The 16,116-nt window shown below is 52.7% G+C and overlaps 1 protein-coding gene across 7 annotated transcripts in view; it reads left to right on the forward strand.

Moving 5' to 3' along the window:
* The window catches only part of Akt2 (AKT serine/threonine kinase 2), a 49,868-nt gene extending 33,752 nt beyond the window's left edge, over positions 1 to 16,116 (forward strand). For all 7 annotated transcript variants that reach the window (XM_006995816.4, XM_042273325.2, XM_006995817.4 and 4 more), the window contains 10 exons: positions 5,128 to 5,281; positions 5,672 to 5,803; positions 9,339 to 9,404; positions 10,137 to 10,205; positions 11,390 to 11,512; positions 12,902 to 13,030; positions 13,132 to 13,346; positions 13,651 to 13,738; positions 13,815 to 13,917; positions 14,776 to 16,116. In XM_006995816.4, coding sequence (XP_006995878.1) covers positions 5,128 to 5,281; positions 5,672 to 5,803; positions 9,339 to 9,404; positions 10,137 to 10,205; positions 11,390 to 11,512; positions 12,902 to 13,030; positions 13,132 to 13,346; positions 13,651 to 13,738; positions 13,815 to 13,917; positions 14,776 to 14,855 — 1,159 coding nt within the window. In that variant the 3' untranslated portion in view covers positions 14,856 to 16,116. The remainder of the gene's footprint in view (positions 1 to 5,127; positions 5,282 to 5,671; positions 5,804 to 9,338; positions 9,405 to 10,136; positions 10,206 to 11,389; positions 11,513 to 12,901; positions 13,031 to 13,131; positions 13,347 to 13,650; positions 13,739 to 13,814; positions 13,918 to 14,775) is intronic.

Consider the following 16,116-nt stretch of genomic DNA (forward strand, 5'->3'; position numbering starts at 1 on the left):
TTTCTGCTAGACTGGCTGGCCAGCAAGCCCCGGGCTCCCCACTTCTGTCCCATGGCCTGGGTTACAGATGCCTGGCTTGTTATGGCAGTGCTGGGGATCTGTACTCAGGTCTTGTGCTTACAGAGCAAGTACTTCACCCGCCAAGCCATCTGTTCAGCCCTGACAATGCTGTTTTTAAAGCTGGACTCACTCTAGGGACATCCTGTGTCTCTGGCTTACTCTAATCCAGTTCTTGTCTTTCTTTTTTCCCCTCAAGACACTGATATTCTTGACAAGACAAGCTGGGTGCTTTGTTTGACCCCCTTGTGTTCTTCTTACTTCCTTTGTTCTCCTGTGTCTCTGTCTATCCTAGAAGCCAGAAGTCATGGCTTCAGTAGGGTTGACAGCTACAGCCTGCTTGCTGATATGCCACATCCAGTTCGAGTGGAGCGAGGCCAGTCACCTGTGTGTGAGTCGGCGGTGGTAGTCTTGCTCCCGCACGGCAGAGTGGATTAAGCACATGGCTAGAAAAACCTGAAAATGAACTCCCTACCCCTTCACAGAGTTTGGCCCTGGTCTTGATGGAAATGTTCAGCAGTGTACTGGGTTGGTGTGGTCTTTATTCCTGAGTCCGTTCTCAATCACATCTGAAGGAGACAGATGTCTGGAGGAGGTGGCCTGTTGAGGACCACATGGCTAGGAAGCAGCCGAATGGAGGCCCAAGCCTGGCTCCCAACTCGCCAGCCAGTGCAGTGTGCTGGCCTGAGCTCTGTCCAGTGTCGCTTGAGTAAGCATAGCTTCTCAGATGTTCCTTCCCTGGCTCTGGAACCCAGGTGAATGCTGCAGAGATTCAGAAAGGTACTGTAGATGGGAGATGTGCTTCTGAGCAAGGCAGGAGTGTCTGGTTTGTGTCTCTGTGTTGTCCCCTCAGCTTGCTGGCCATGTGAGTGAGCAAATGTCAGCCTTCTCATGTGTAAGAGATAAGACACCTAGGCTGATGGGAGCCAAGGGCTCCTTTACACCGAGTGTGACCGTGGATATCTCCACAATGGGAGGTGGCAGTAGTGGTATTTAGTGGGCAGGTCTTCTGGAAAGTTGCTTCATTCACAGCTTCCCAGGGGAAGTGTCTTTTGCTTTACCCCAGGACTCCAAGAACGATGTCCCTTGGTCTGTGAACATTCTTAAGGGAGTATAATCCTTCTTTCATCCTCCTGGGCCGTCATTGCCTCTGTCTGGGTCGACACTCGGGTCCCTGGCACAGGGAGGAGTGTCCGTGTGACACTCACCGCCAGGTGTGGCTTGTGACTGGAACAGCTATCGATGGCGGCTGTTTTTCTAGTGCTGTCTTTGACTGGAAGGCCTTGGTCTCCCCGGGGCTTCTTTGGGAAAGGGAAGGCTCTGAAAAGTGCCAGCTTTGGGTGGAAGCTCCCTCTGCCCCAGACACCATGTTGCAAACCTTGAGGAGTGTCCTGGACCAAGGCCCTCACTTTTTCTCTAGAATCTTGAGTGCTGCAACCTTGCAACTTTGGTCCAGTTGGAAGCCAACTGGTGGCTGGTCAGGAGGTGGGAGAGCCTGTTACCACAGCTGCCTCCTGGTACATGCTCCGGTGCTCTAGCCGGGTGGATGGTCTGGCTCAGGCCCCCTCCCCCGTGTCTTCATTACCTTCAAGCAGGCTAGTGTCTTCTGGGCTGGAGCCGCCAGCTCAGCAGCTCTGTCCGTAGGTGGGGAGTAAGAGGCTGGAGTGAACATGGACGGCAGAGCTGCTGACCCTGCCGGTGTAGCTCTGCTCTGTCCTCACAGTCTCACACGGGACGGCCCTTTGAGTGGTGCTCTCTTCCTGTCAACGAGGGCAGGAATCTCACTGTGTATCTAATCTGCAGCCTGTGTTTGCCATGTGAGTCTCAGGTCTCTGTGTATGAAGACTTTTTTATATTCATACCTCTTAGATCTGTGATTTTCAGTCCACTATCATAATACTAAATAGTGTTTTAAAATATTTTAGCCAGGCATGGTGGTGCACACCTTTAATCCCAGCACTCGGAAGATAGAGGCAGGCAGATCTCTGTGAGTTCAAGGCCAGCCTGGTCTGCAGAGTGATATCCAGGAAAGGCACCAAAACTACACGGAGAAACCCCTGTCTTGAAAAAATAAAAAAATAAGGCTGGGCAGTGGTGGCACATACCTTTAATCCCAGCACTCAGGAGGCAGAGGCAGGTGGATCTCTGTGAGTTCGAGGCCAGCCTGGTCTACAGAGTAAGTTCCAGAACAGGCTCCAAAGCTACACAAAGAAACCCTGTCTCAAAAAACAAACCACCACCACCACCACCACCACCACCACCAACAACAACAACAAAAAAAAAACCCCAAAACTAAAAAACACAAACAAACAAAAACAAAACAAAATAAACCTGAATTTTTATTTTTATTTTATTTTATTTTATTTTTTTTGAGACAGGGTTTCTCTGTGTAACAGCCCAGGCTGTCCTGGAACTTGCTCTGTAGACCAGGTCTTGAACTCACAGAGAGCTGAGTGCCTCTGTCTCCTGAGTGCTGGAACTAAAGGCATGGGCCACCACCACCTGACATAGACCTACTTCTTAGAAATTCCATTTACAAACACACACCGTAATACATGTGTGGCTATCAGAGGACAGCTTATGGGAGTCTGCTCTCTCCATCCACTGTGTGAGTCCTGCTTTGAAGTCAGCCTGGTAGCAGGAGCCTTTACCACTGAGCCATCTTGCTAGTTTTAAAGTCAGCACTTTAAAACATAAGTAAACAACTATGGTCATATAAAGCAGATCACAGCATGTGTCATTGTCCTGTGTCCCCCCCGCCCTTCTGTGTTTTGGAAAACAAGAATATTAATATAGGGGTTGGGTTTTAGGCTCTGACTTATCCAAGGCGGGTACAGGTTAAAACCAATGAGAAATGCTGACTGGAGGCATCAACTCAGAGGGAAGAGGCTAGTGCTGCCCTGCCTGGGTGTACACCAGCCTCATGCCCCATGAAAGTGGGAGAAGGTGTGTATTGTGGTCCATGTCTATCTCAGTATTGAAGGGCTCAGGCCAGATGATCAGAAGTTCTAGGCTCAGCCAGTTGGTAACACACATCTTTAATCCCAACACTCCAGAGGCAGAGGCAGGTGAATCTCTGTGAGTTCGAGGCCAGCCTGGTCTACAGAGTGAGTTCCAGGACAGCCTGCCTGGACTGTTACACAGAGAAACCCTGTCTCAAAAAACGAACAGAAAACAAACAAACAAGAGTTCTAGGCTTCATCGCAAGACTCCATCTCAAAAAAAAAGAGCAGGTGTCAGATTCTGCCTTGTGGGGTTCGGGGGCCTCCAGTCTCTTGGGTGGGGAGCAGCCATGTGCCAACTCTTGTTCGTGCACCTGTCTCACAGAGCATGGTGTGCAGTCCACACATCTCTCTCACAGGTAACAGGCCAGTTTGAGAAGGCAGATCCCTCCAGACGCTGACAGGACCTCTAATCTCTGTGTCTGCTTGCTTCAGCAGACTGGAGCTGAGCAGGACTTCCTTGTCCAGCAGCCCTGGGAAGGCAGGCCACAGGGCAATGGCCAGGCTCAGAGCAAACTTGCTGGGTTTTTCTTGTGCTGGTCCTGTTGTCTGTGCTAGGAAGGAGCCCAGGCCTTGGCCATGCTGGACAAGTACTCTGCCTCTCAACCACACTCCCTGAGTCTGTGTTCTCTTCTGTGATGTGGGGAGGGAAGCAGGTATTCTACATTTATTAGAGACTGTCTCCTGGTCCCCTGCTTCCCAGTTCCCCTTCCTGGGGACAGCCAGGGCTCCAGAGGCACGCCCCTCCCCCATCTGTTGCAGGAGTGTTTGTGCCTTCTGAGCCTCGTGTGAGGAGAGCAGTATCTAACTCTGAGCACAGAACTCCACGCTTCTGTGTGCTACTGTTTTTCTTCTTGTAGGGTGTTTAGGTCATCCCAAGTCTGTGCAGACCTGTGTCGGTCGGTCTTTGAGCTGCAGAGTGTCTCACCACATACACGCTCATGCCCTGTATGAAGTCCTGCTTGTTGACTTGCTCTTGTTGCTAAGATGCCACCTTCTGGAAGATATGCTATTGTTATAGATCACACCAAGAAATGACAGTGCCCAGTTGGATCAAGACAAGTTGCTTGCTGTAAGACCTGTGTCCAAGCATGGATCAGTGTGCACTCTGGGACTCATGGGAACAGCTGTGGCTCTCCCTGGCACCCATGGAACAGCAGAGTGACAGGGCTTCTACAGGATAGCTGTGGAGGATGTCATGAAGCTCTCAGCCTCTTCCGGATTCTTGGCTGTGGCAGAGCTGCCTGCCCTCAGTGAACACTCGTGTTTTAGTGAGCTTGGTATCCCACTGTTCACAGGCCCTTTTCTAGACATGAGCAAAGTACACAGAGGTTCAGGCCACCTAAAATTGCTGTGTTGCTAGGTCAGAAATGAAGGATGTGGACAACTGAGTATTATGCAGCGATGTGTCTGCATGTAATCTCTGGTCATTTGTACTACCTCACAAAAAGAATGGTTGCAAAGATCAGGACAGCAGCTCCTAACTTAGGCATTCCAGCACCAGCTTACTGTCCTCTAGCCAGCCCCCATCTGAGGGACTGACTTCTTTTCCACCAGCTTCTCCTGAATGTGCCTGGAGGGCTGGGCACCTGGGGTCCCACTGGCCAGCTCTTGCCTCATAAGATCTTTGGCTCCTTTAGCTTCCTTTGGCTTCCTTTTCCTTCTGCTTCCTCTTCACAGAGCATCAGTAGCCTGTAAGCCTGAGCTTTTCACGTGCTCTGAAGCACTTGAAGGTAGTGCTGGTTGTCCCTCCCGAAGGCTCAGGATGACTTTGTTAGTCCCAAGGGCCTCAGACAAAGTGTTCTCCCTCCTTTGATCATCTCAGTGCTACCTGACTTCAAGGTTCCTCCAGGCCAGCACACCTCAGAAGGTGGCAGATCTGTCTTGATGCCACTGATGCCCTCTCTGCAGCCTGAGCCTGTGCAGCTTTAGTCAAGACGCATCAGTTCTGCCCGCCTTGGATCTCACCAAGTGCTGAAAGGGGTGTGGTCATCTGCTTACCCTTTGTGGGCAGTGTGCTGTGGCCGGGCGGGGAGGGGTTCTCAGGACTTGTATGTGTTTCCTACAGGGAAGAGTGGATGCGGGCTATCCAGATGGTGGCCAACAGCCTGAAGCAGCGGGGCCCAGGGGAGGATGCCATGGACTACAAGTGTGGCTCCCCCAGTGACTCTTCCACACCTGAGATGATGGAGGTGGCTGTCAACAAGGCCCGGGCCAAAGTGGTAAGTGCTGGTGGCAGGTGGCCAGGGGCTGGGGCTGCAGCAGCCCTGCCTGCCTGGGTTTCCACACACACAGTATGCAGGGCTCCAGCAAGGGCTTCAGGGCTTCCCACTGTGGGGTCGTTTCTGGTTATGGATGCTGTTGGGGGCTGCCCTGTGCCATGGGCTGAGAGGCGGTGCCAGGGCAAACTGATCTGAATCTATTGGGGAAGTTGGAAGGCTCATGCTGGGAGAGCATAGGCCTGCTTGTCTGCAGCTCCAGCATGCAGTTACCACCTACCCCTCATGCCCCAGCCCCGCACGAAGCCCTTTGGGTTTCCTCTTCCTTATTAAAATTTCATCCCATGGGCTGAGTGCCAAACACCAAAGGCTGTGTGTTCTCTCTACCCACAGACCATGAATGACTTCGATTATCTCAAACTCCTTGGTAAGGGCACCTTCGGCAAAGTCATCTTAGTGCGGGAGAAGGCCACTGGCCGCTATTATGCCATGAAGATCCTGAGGAAGGAGGTCATCATTGCCAAGGTGGGCCACTGAGGGCTGGGGCAGGGAGACTTCATCGGGAGTGTCCAAAGATAACATTGCAGTAACTTTAGGTTAGACCTGATTGGCTTTAGTTGTGGTTTGTGAGGTGGGGCAGCCTTAGTTATGTAAACAGAGTGCTCCCACCAGGCCAGGACAGAGTGCTCCTACCAGGCTCTAAACAGAGTGCTCCCACCAGGCTCTCAATAGAGTGCTCCCACCAGGCCGGGACAGAGCAGTAGCGTTCAGAAGGCAACAGCAGCAAGGAAGCCCAACACAGAGGGAGAGCCGATTGGGTAACATTAGGTTTATTGTCATGCAGCCTTCTGTTCTCAGGAAAACCAATTTCTTGGCCCATCAAGCTGCTTCTGCTGGGGCCTAGTGCTCAGGTCATCACAGTGGCCTGTAGTGATGGGAAGGGCTCAGTAGTAGGGCTCTTGACGGACATGTGCAAGGCCCCATTCCGGGTCTGCACCTTAAGAGAGGGGAGGAATGCTGAGGATGGAGCCCTGTAAGCTCTGTGCCCTGAACCATACCCCAGTGTCCTTGGGAGCTTGCCATCCGATGCTGTGTACTTACTTTCCTCCTGCATCCTGTCCCAACCTCATAGGATGGCCGGATGGCTGAGGAGAAAGGCCTGAGCCCCTGGAGGCCTGGGCCGCCCTCAGCAGGTGCTGTTTAGAAGCTGCGTCAGGAAGGGTGGTAGGGAGGTGGAGCTCAGGGGTGGGAGCTCGCTGGACCAGTGCGGTGCCTGGGTTTGACCACAGCCATGGCAGTTCTCTGTTGCTTTTCATCTGAGACAGGGTTTCTCTGGGTAGCCCAGGCTGTCCTGAACTCACTCTGTAGACCAGGCTGGCCTTGAACTCAGAGATCCGCCTTTGCCTTCCGTGTGCTGGAGTTAAAGGCATGAGCCACCATGCTTGGCTGAAACTTTTCAAGAAGAAAAATAGAGCATCTTTGTGGTTATGATTGTTGAGCAGTGACCAGTGCTGAGCCTTGTTTCATTGGCTGTGCCCTCATTTTATGTGCTGCAATCCCTGCACATGGTACGACCAGCAGGGAAACGAACCACGAGAGGCAAGAAGGAGACCTGATTCAGCACAACTTAGCCTGGCTGGTTCAAACTTCCGGGTGGTTTGTTTTTGACATACTTAAACACAGTACAACTTTGGAAAAGGTTTCCTCATGACCGTTAACACAACAAAGCTTAAGGCCTGACTATATCAAAACTCCTTTGCAAAGTACATGTCTTTTGCAAAATACCTTTGACCTTTTCCAAAAGAATGTGTTCTATTGGCTGAGAAACAATGCTCAGGATAAGGGTCTAAGGGAGGAGAGATTTTTTTGTTTTGTTTTGTTTCATATAGCATCTCTGTGTAGCCCTGGCTGTCCTGGAACTTACTCTGTAGACCAGGCTGACCTTGAAGTTAGGGATCTATCTGTCCAAGCCTCCTGAGTGAGCTACCACATCCAGTGGGAGAAAGGGTTCATGATAAACTTAATAGCAAGACACTTTCGCAAAGTACATGGGGCCTCTTTCATAAGGATGGATTGGTTCTATTGACTGAGAAACAATGCTCAGGATAAGGGGTTTGGGGGAGGCCTGCCTTTACAGATTAGCAAAGCTCACCAGGTTATTAACACATCCATTCCTAGCCTTCTGGATGGAAAACAAGTGTTCACATCCCTCCCATTGAGACAAGCCTGTGTGCTTAACAGCTCTGGTTTCTCTGTTGCTATCTGTAAGATAGGTGTAGCATGGACCTTGTGCCTCTATAGACTTCTTTTTGTTTCCTTCCCTTTTGTTTTTTAAATTTGTATTGGTGTTTTTGCCTGCATGTATGTTTGTGCACTATATATGCAGTACCCAAGGAGGCTAAAAGGGGCATTGGATCTCCTGGAACTAGAGTTAAGTTGTGAGCAGCCATGTGGGTGCTGGGAATTGAACTTGGGTCCTCTGGAAGAGCAGCAAGCATTTTTAACCACTGAGCCATCTTTGCAGCCCATCATCATCATCATCATCATCATCATCATCATCATCTTTTCTTTTTTGAGTCTAGAGTATTTTCAGATATATTCTAGCCACACCATTTCACCTGTGTATATTTTAAGTTTTTTTTTTTTTTTTTTTTTAAGATTACTTGTATGTGTTCATGGGGAGAGTGTGTGCACATGAGTGCAGTTGACTGTGGAGGCCTGAAGAGTGTGGCAGGTCCCCTGGAGTTGGAGTTGCAGGCTATTATGAGTGGATTAACATGGGTGCTGGGAATTGAACTTGGGTCCTCTGCAAGAAGAAACAAAACCTCTTACAGATTCTCAGTAACGTTGACCCAGGGCAGGCTTGTCAGCTTCAGCAGTGTTGTGGCCCACGTCATCCCGAAGAGTGGGGCTGCACTGTGCAGGAGGTTTAGCGGCATATCCCCAGCTGTGCATGCAGAGGCTACTAGCAACCTCCACTTGTGATGATCAGAAATGATCTGAGATTTCCAGCATCTCCTGAGTGTATGCCCTTGCCCAGGTTGTTGAAGTAGCAAAAGGAGGCATCTGGGAGCTTTCCTGTAGTCCTGCCCTTGGGCACACACCAAACTTAAGCTTGTGATGCAGTATCCTGGGAGGTTGATGCTGCTGGTGCCAGACCTCACCCTGAGGAGTACTTCTTAGATCTAGAGCCTTCACCAGTTCCTTCTCTAAAGCTGGTTTCCCACACTGGTGTGGTACCTGGGGGGTGGGAGCAAGATCACGTACTGTGTGCTTCATCTCCCTTTTGGGCTACATGTTAGTGCTGCGTCACTGCAGCAGGCTAAGGTAGACAGTTTGGGGTGCATTCCAGTGCTGAGTCCCTGCAGCAGGCTGAGGTAGACAGTTTGGGGTACATTCCAGTGCTGCGTCCCTGCAGCAGGCTGAGGTGGACAGTTTGGGGTGCATTCCAGTGCTGAGTCCCTGCAGCAGGCTGAGGTAGACAGTTTGGGGTACATTCCAGTGCTGCGTCCCTGCAGCAGGCTGAGGTAGACAGTTTGGGGTGCATTTCAGTTCTGCATCACTGCGACAGGCTGAGGTAGACTGTGAGGACGGAAGGGTCTGGCTCTTCACACCTTTCAGTTTATGGCTGCAGTATTCTGTAGCTTTAGGCCTGCGGAGACATTGTACATCATTATAGGAGCCATGGCAGAGGGGCTGGGAAGTAAGAGAGGAAGAGGTCTAGGTTCCCATATCTCTTTCCAGGGCATGTCCACAGACCTAGTTTCCTCCCATTAGGCTCCATGTCTCCATGGTCTCGCACTTCCCAAGAGTACAGTAGGTGGGAACCAAGCCTCCAGCACACACGGGCCTTTGGGGTCACTGAAGGGTCAAGCTACAGTGGATGTTAACGGTGGCCTGAGTTCAGGTGCTGCTCGCCCAGTGTTTACATTGTGAAGTCTGTTTATCAACTGCTCATCTTGTTGCTGCTTGGAGATCACCGGTGTCTAGGCTGCCCTTTGGTCAGGGCCTGAGGAGCCCTGTTCTGCCCCTGCCGCTCATCTGCACTGTCTGTCCGCAGGATGAGGTCGCCCACACCGTCACCGAGAGCCGGGTCCTGCAGAACACCAGGCATCCCTTCCTTACTGTGAGTTCCCTCCCTGCCAACCCTTGGAAAGAGCTAAAGCCTTGCTACTATAAGCACAGCTTAGGCGTAGGGCCAGTTGGCCAGGCAAAGCGTCCCTGGGCTCCCAGACTGTTGGAGCATCAGGACACTGGGTGGTGGCTGCATGACAGCCATGTTTGGGAGTGAGGGGTGCCCAGCCCAGCTGGCCCAAGTGGGAAGAAGATACCGTAAACACAAACGTGCTATCGTCGTGTGCCTGTTGACCCTGGCTGAGTAGATGTGGAAAGCAGCTTTAAGGCCGTGGTTCCCGTGAAGTTCCTGTCAGTTCAGTAGACTGGGTTGAGGCTGCTGCCCTGTGAAGGACGGTACTTGTTCACACGAGATTTGATGACAGAACCTTGGAGTTTATGGTTTGTGTGAGCAGAGGGACTGGCAGGGATTGGTGAGGAACCCTTGGTAGGGCTCGTTAAGAGTACAGTCTGAGAGCCATTGTGTACTGACAGCTTGCTTGTCTGTCTTGCCTTTGGAGTTGGTGCCCGGTCCATTGTCACTCTGAGCCACAGTGAACAAGAGTCCCTGTGGTAGAGACACAGCTCCCATGTGTGACAAGGAGAGAGCTGAGGAGAGATAGCTCATGGTCAGGGCGTAGTTTTCTCCTCTGGACATGTCTGGGATTTGAACTCCTATGACCCAGGCAGGCAGAGTGTGCCAGTCCAGGTTCCTTCTGTGCCAGCGTTCTGGTTCCCTTCACAGGCCCTGAAGTACGCCTTCCAGACCCATGACCGCCTGTGCTTTGTGATGGAGTACGCCAACGGGGGCGAGGTGAGCCGTGCCGCCTGGTCACTGTGCGGTGGTAGTGAGGGAAGCAGGAAGACGTGGGTGAGATGGGGGCGCGCGCATGCGTCTTGTGGAGAGAGGCAAGCTCTCCCCTTCCCCTGTGCAGCAGGAGGTAGGAGAGCCATTTGAAGATGGGGCAGGCTGGGAGGTGCAGTGAGAGGCTCACCCAGGGGACATCGCTGCTGTGTTGCTGGGCAGTGTTCAAAGCCAGGGGCAGGCCTGTGGGTGGAGACTGCCAGTGCCAGGAAAGCCACCTGAGGCTGTGCCATGTCAGGGGACTGCCCAGCTGTCCCGCTCAGCAGGTCACTCACTGTGGGTGGTGGCTTCTCACCTTTGACACTCTCCGCCACTTGTCCCTCGTGCTGTCTCCACCTTCCCTGGTGTCGTCACTCACTGGTCACTCCTCACTCCTCAGCCCTTGCCCGCTTGCTTAGCAATCACCAATGAATTAATTAATGGACCTGTTTGCTTATTTACTGGCAAAATCTCATTCAGACAGCTCAGGCTGGTCTCAAACTCATTCTCATTGTGTCGCTAAGCCTGATGTTGAATTCTTGATGCTCCTCTTTCTACCTCCCTCCCTCCGTCTGTCTGTCTGTCTGTCTGTCTGTCTGTCTATCCTATCTATCTATCTATCTATCTATCTATCTATCTATCTATCTATCTATCTATCTATCTATCTATCATCTCTCTCTCTCTCTCATCTATCTATCTAACTATCTGTCTATCTATCTATCTATCTATCTATCTATCTATCTATCTATCTATCTATCTATCATCTATATCTCTCTGTCTCTCTATATCTGCCTATCTATCTATCTATCTATCTATCTATCTATCTATCTATCTATCTATCTATCTATCTATCTATCTATCTAGAGTCTTGTGTAATCCAGGCTAGTCTCAAACAAACCCTGTGGCCAAGGATGGCCTTGAATTCCTACTCTGCTGCTTAGCCTCCTAGTGCTGAGGCTATGGGCGAGCCCCACGGTGCTGGTTTACATCCTTCATCCTTTTCTTTCTTGTTCTTTTCTTACTTGGTCCTTCTTGCTGGAGCCCATGTGTTCTGGGGCATGCTGGGGGGGGGGGGGGCAGGGCTAAGGCCTCGCCTCTGGGACATGCCGGGGGTGGGGCGGCAGGGCTAAGGCCTCGCTCGCCTCCTTCCACAGCTGTTCTTCCACCTCTCTCGGGAGCGAGTTTTCACGGAGGATCGGGCCCGATTTTACGGTGCAGAGATCGTATCAGCTCTTGAGTATTTGCACTCAAGGGATGTGGTGTACCGTGACATCAAGGTGAGTAGATGGCCTAGGGACAAGTGTCGGGTGGGGTGGGAGTGGAAGTGCACAGAAGGTCCAGGCTGGCCCATGGCACACACTCCAGACATTTCCACAGTGAAGACCTGTGAGACTCCAGGCTGCTGATGGGGTTGTGGGTTGGCAGCATCCTGAGCATGACTTGGTAGTGAGACCAAAACTACTTGCCAGCCATCTGTCCTTGCCTTCTGCACACCAGAAAGAGGGAATGTCTTTACCTGGGAAGGTGTGCACACACTCAGAGCACACTGTTCATGCGGCCTACAGCACCTGCTGCCAGAAAATGGACACCATGTGCTGTGGCCTTTTCCAGGTAAACTAGGTAGAGAGCAAGCTCCACAGTGGCTGTGGCTGCATCCCATGGGCCAGCACTGAGGGGAGGGGCCGGAGCAGATGGACAGACCTTTCGCAGTGGACTTGGGGTGAAGCTTGGTGCTAGAGTGTCTGCTGGGTGTGGAGTGCACACACCAGCACAGTAGGCCGTCCTGAGAAGAGCAAGTAACAAGAGTGGTCCATTACTGGGCTCCCGGCTTCTGCTGGAGCCGGACCTGCGGATGGCAGGGCCTTACTGACGCGTCATGTATGCTATGCATACTCTCTTCCGGTATGTGTTTTATAACTTAAAAAAAAATCTGGGCTTATGCCTGTAATTTTAATACAGGCTGAGGCAGGAGGATTGCTTTATGTTAAAGCTAACTTGAGCTACAGAGGGATCCTGTCTCCAAAAATTTACCAAATTCTGAGAACATAGTAACCTTCACATTGAGCCTTAAGAAACTAAAGTCCATGGGGTTGGGGATTTAGCTCATTGGTAGAGCACTTGCCTAGCAAGTACAAGGCCCTGGGTTCGATCCTCAGCTCCAAAAAAAAGAAAGAAACTAAAGTCCAGGCCGGGCATGGTGGCACATGCCTTTAATTCTAGTGGAGACAGCTAGATCTCTTTGGGTTCCAGGCCAGCCAGGGCTACACAGGAGACCTTGTTTCAAAAAGAAAAGAAACTGAAACCCACAGTGCATGTGCTATATGGCTGTCTTGTCCCCTAGGAATCCCTAGTGTGATAGTTTACCACCCCAAACCACTGCTTCTACAGTCATGGTTCTCACCCTTCCTGATGCTGCGACCCTTTAATACAGTTCCTCATGTTGTAGTGACCCCGACCATAAAATTATTTTCGTTGCAATTTCATAACTGTAATTTTGCTATGGTTATGAATTGTAATGTAAATATCTGTGTTTTCCGATGGTCTTAGGTGACCCTTGTGCAAAGGTCATTCGACCCCCACAGGTTGAGAACCGCTGACCTAGAGGAAAACCCTGGGAGGATTTGACCCTCATATATTGGCTTTTTTTTTTTTTTTTTTTTAAACAGCTGGAAAACCTCATGCTGGACAAAGATGGCCATATCAAGATCACTGACTTTGGCTTGTGCAAAGAGGGCATCAGTGATGGGGCCACCATGAAAACCTTCTGTGGTACCCCGGAGTACTTGGCACCTGAGGTGGCTGGGGCTGGGGCGTGGGAGCGTGCAGGCCAAGGGCGGAGGGAGCCTGAGGGTGGAGCCACTCTAGCTCCTCTTGCCTGGCCTCTTCTGTCCTCCAGGTGCTGGAGGACAATGACTACGGACGTGCAGTGGACTGGTGGGGGCTGGGTGTGGTCATGTACGAGATGATGTGCGGCCGCCTGCCCTTCTACAACCAGGATCATGAGCGCCTCTTCGAGCTCATCCTCATGGAGGAGATCCGCTTCCCACGAACACTTGGGCCAGAGGCCAAGTCCCTGCTGGCTGGACTGCTGAAGAAGGACCCTAAGCAGAGGTGTGGCCTGGCAGTGTGTGGTCCCCTGAACAGCCCCAGTGGCCCACAGTAGGCATTTCCACACACCAGCCTGCCTTGCCCTTCCCTGCCCTTGTGTGGGGACACAGGAGTACAGCATTCCTTTGACCGGCCTGAGGTCACAGGACTGTATATGGCTGAGCCGGTGTGTGGCCATCTGCCCTCTAAGCCTGTCCTGCTACCCTGTCACCTCTTTGCGGGTTGAGATGAGGCCAGTATGTGGCTCCCAGAACCTGCCATTGTGGGGCTGGGTGCTGGGTGGTAGGTGATGTTTGTCTCTGCCCAGGCTCGGCGGGGGTCCCAGTGATGCGAAGGAGGTCATGGAGCACAGGTTCTTCCTCAGCATCAACTGGCAGGATGTGGTACAGAGAAAGGTGAGCCTTGCCTGCCCCAGGGGTCCCCCTGCACACAGGTGACCTGGCAGTGCTGACCCCAGCCTCCTCTCCACAGCTCCTGCCACCCTTCAAACCTCAGGTCACTTCTGAAGTGGACACAAGGTACTTCGACGATGAGTTCACTGCCCAGTCCATCACAATCACACCCCCGGACCGCTGTGAGTGTCTGGGACCCCACTGCCCCTGGGCCTGGCTAGATGGCTGAGAGGTGGGGTCTGCCCTGGGTCCCACTTGCCAGGAGGACCCTGGTTGGCTGGCATTATTGGGTCTGGCCACTTTGCCTAGGGATCTGCTTACAGGGCCTGCTGTTGCTGTAAGAGTCCTCAGGAACTATAGTGTGTTCCAGGGTTCAGGGACTGCCTGCTCTAGTCTTGGGGCTAGAGCACTCTGTTGACTGTCTTCTTGATCTGAAGCCACCCCAAGGCTGAGCACTCAGGGAGCTCCTAGTCCTGGGACAGCCCAGAGCCCTCAGAGCTTTCCTAGGGTCCCAGGGCTAGAAGGCGGAGGAGATACTTGGCCTGGCAGTGTGGTGGCCAAGATGCATCCCTAGCAGAAGTGGCCTGTGGGTACCAACCATGGGAGAACCTTGGAGTGAAGGGACAGGCTGTGGGCGGACGGGGCCTGAAAGAGGTGAGGACATGGGGTTAAAGTAGGAGATTCGGGGTCACCTGGGAAAGTGGAGACCTTTGGCGTGGGAACCCGTGTAAGGGTTCTGTGCTGGGACAGAATTGTGCCAGGGCTACCGACAGTCCCTTGACCACAGGTAAGTATGGGTGGGAACAGGCCAGGGGAGGGAGAAAAATATCCAGAAGACCCAGCCTGGGGAGGAGGTCATGGCTAGTCCTCTCTCCAAAAGCAAGTTGCTTCCTTCGATGCTAGTGCTGTGGGCCACCACTGCTGGCCCAGGCTCTTCTGTAGGCCCAGCGCACTCCTGTCTGTGGCCCTTTCCCAGTGGGGTGGAGGTGGGCAAGACTGCTGTTCCCTCATCTCCACGGCATCTCCACCCAACCCCACAGATGACAGCCTGGGCTCGCTGGAGCTGGACCAGCAGACGCACTTCCCCCAGTTCTCCTACTCGGCCAGCATCCGAGAGTGAGCAGACCTCTGCCACCGCAGGACACAAGCGTGGCCGCCGCCATCCACTGCCTGGGTGGCTTTTTAAAAAAATTGATTTTGCCTTCTGGTTTGTGTTCCCTGCCCCCCCCCCCCCAATGTCCAGTTTCTTCTTCAGTTCTTATCCAGACTTAGCGGTCCTGGCAACCCTCTCCTGGCCTCCCCGCTGTTCCCAGATGAGTGCTGGGAACCTGCCCAAGGATGGGCTGTTGGGAGGATGGAGAGAGGTTATAAATCACCACCAGCCTCCAAGAGGGTGAAGTGGGGAGCCGTGGGGTCGCCTGGGCTTGGGCACAAGCCAGCAGAGGCCACGTCTTGATGACCCCCCCCCCAGCACCCCAGATGCCTTCTGTGCTATCATCTGGGCAGTCAGTCTTATCTGCTGCCACCTCACCTGGGGCAGGAAAGCAATAATGTCCAGGGACAGGCAGAGGCCTTTGGAAGCTGAGGGATCTTGGTGGGGGAACCAGGACCAGGAGCTACCTCCTAAACCTGCCTCTTCCTCCCAGGCTGTTCTCTTGACTCTGGATAGAGCAGGAGGAACATTGGGGGCCAGCCCTCCTGTCCACAGCCCCGTGCCTTACCAGGGTTCCCTTGCAGCCAGCCTTGCCTCCTGCTGGGCCCCGGTCCCTTTGGGTGGCTCCATTTTCTGCCTGGGGCAGAGGGAAGCCAACCTTGGCGGTTACACATCTCACACCGAGACAGTATTGGGCCCCTTGGACTTGACTGGGGCCTGGGAGGGGACAGAGATGGGGACAGGTGTCTCTGGTACACATTGGGGTGGGGGCCACCTCATCTCCAGGCCCCTGTTGTGGAGCCTTAAGGTGAATGTGTGAGTGAGTCTGTCGATGCTGTGGGTGCCGGTGTGCACCCTGCTCTAGCAGTGAGCGTCTCAGCACGTGTGAGTGTGCTCAGGCCTCAACCCCAGCCTGAGCGTTTGATCCCATGGGCTGCAGCAGGTGGAGGGGATCCACCTGCTGTTCTGGCCACGTTTCCCCATCCTCAGTATCTCTGGGTGTCTGGAATTGAGTTTTCCTGGTTTTACTCTCCCACCCCACCCCTCAGACTAGACAGATCACAAAAAGGCAGTAGGGTGGGGGTAGCAGGGATGGTATGGGGGTCGTCTGTTGTTTCCTTTTTATGTGTGTGTGTGTATCTGACAGTTCTCTCCCATCCCTACTGGCCTTTCCTTACTCCTCGTATTTGTACGGTACAAGCAATAAAGACACTCATTTCAAACCAGG

Source organism: Peromyscus maniculatus, chromosome 1 (genome assembly GCF_049852395.1).
Source record: "Peromyscus maniculatus bairdii isolate BWxNUB_F1_BW_parent chromosome 1, HU_Pman_BW_mat_3.1, whole genome shotgun sequence".
NCBI classification, from domain to species: domain Eukaryota; kingdom Metazoa; phylum Chordata; class Mammalia; order Rodentia; family Cricetidae; genus Peromyscus; species Peromyscus maniculatus.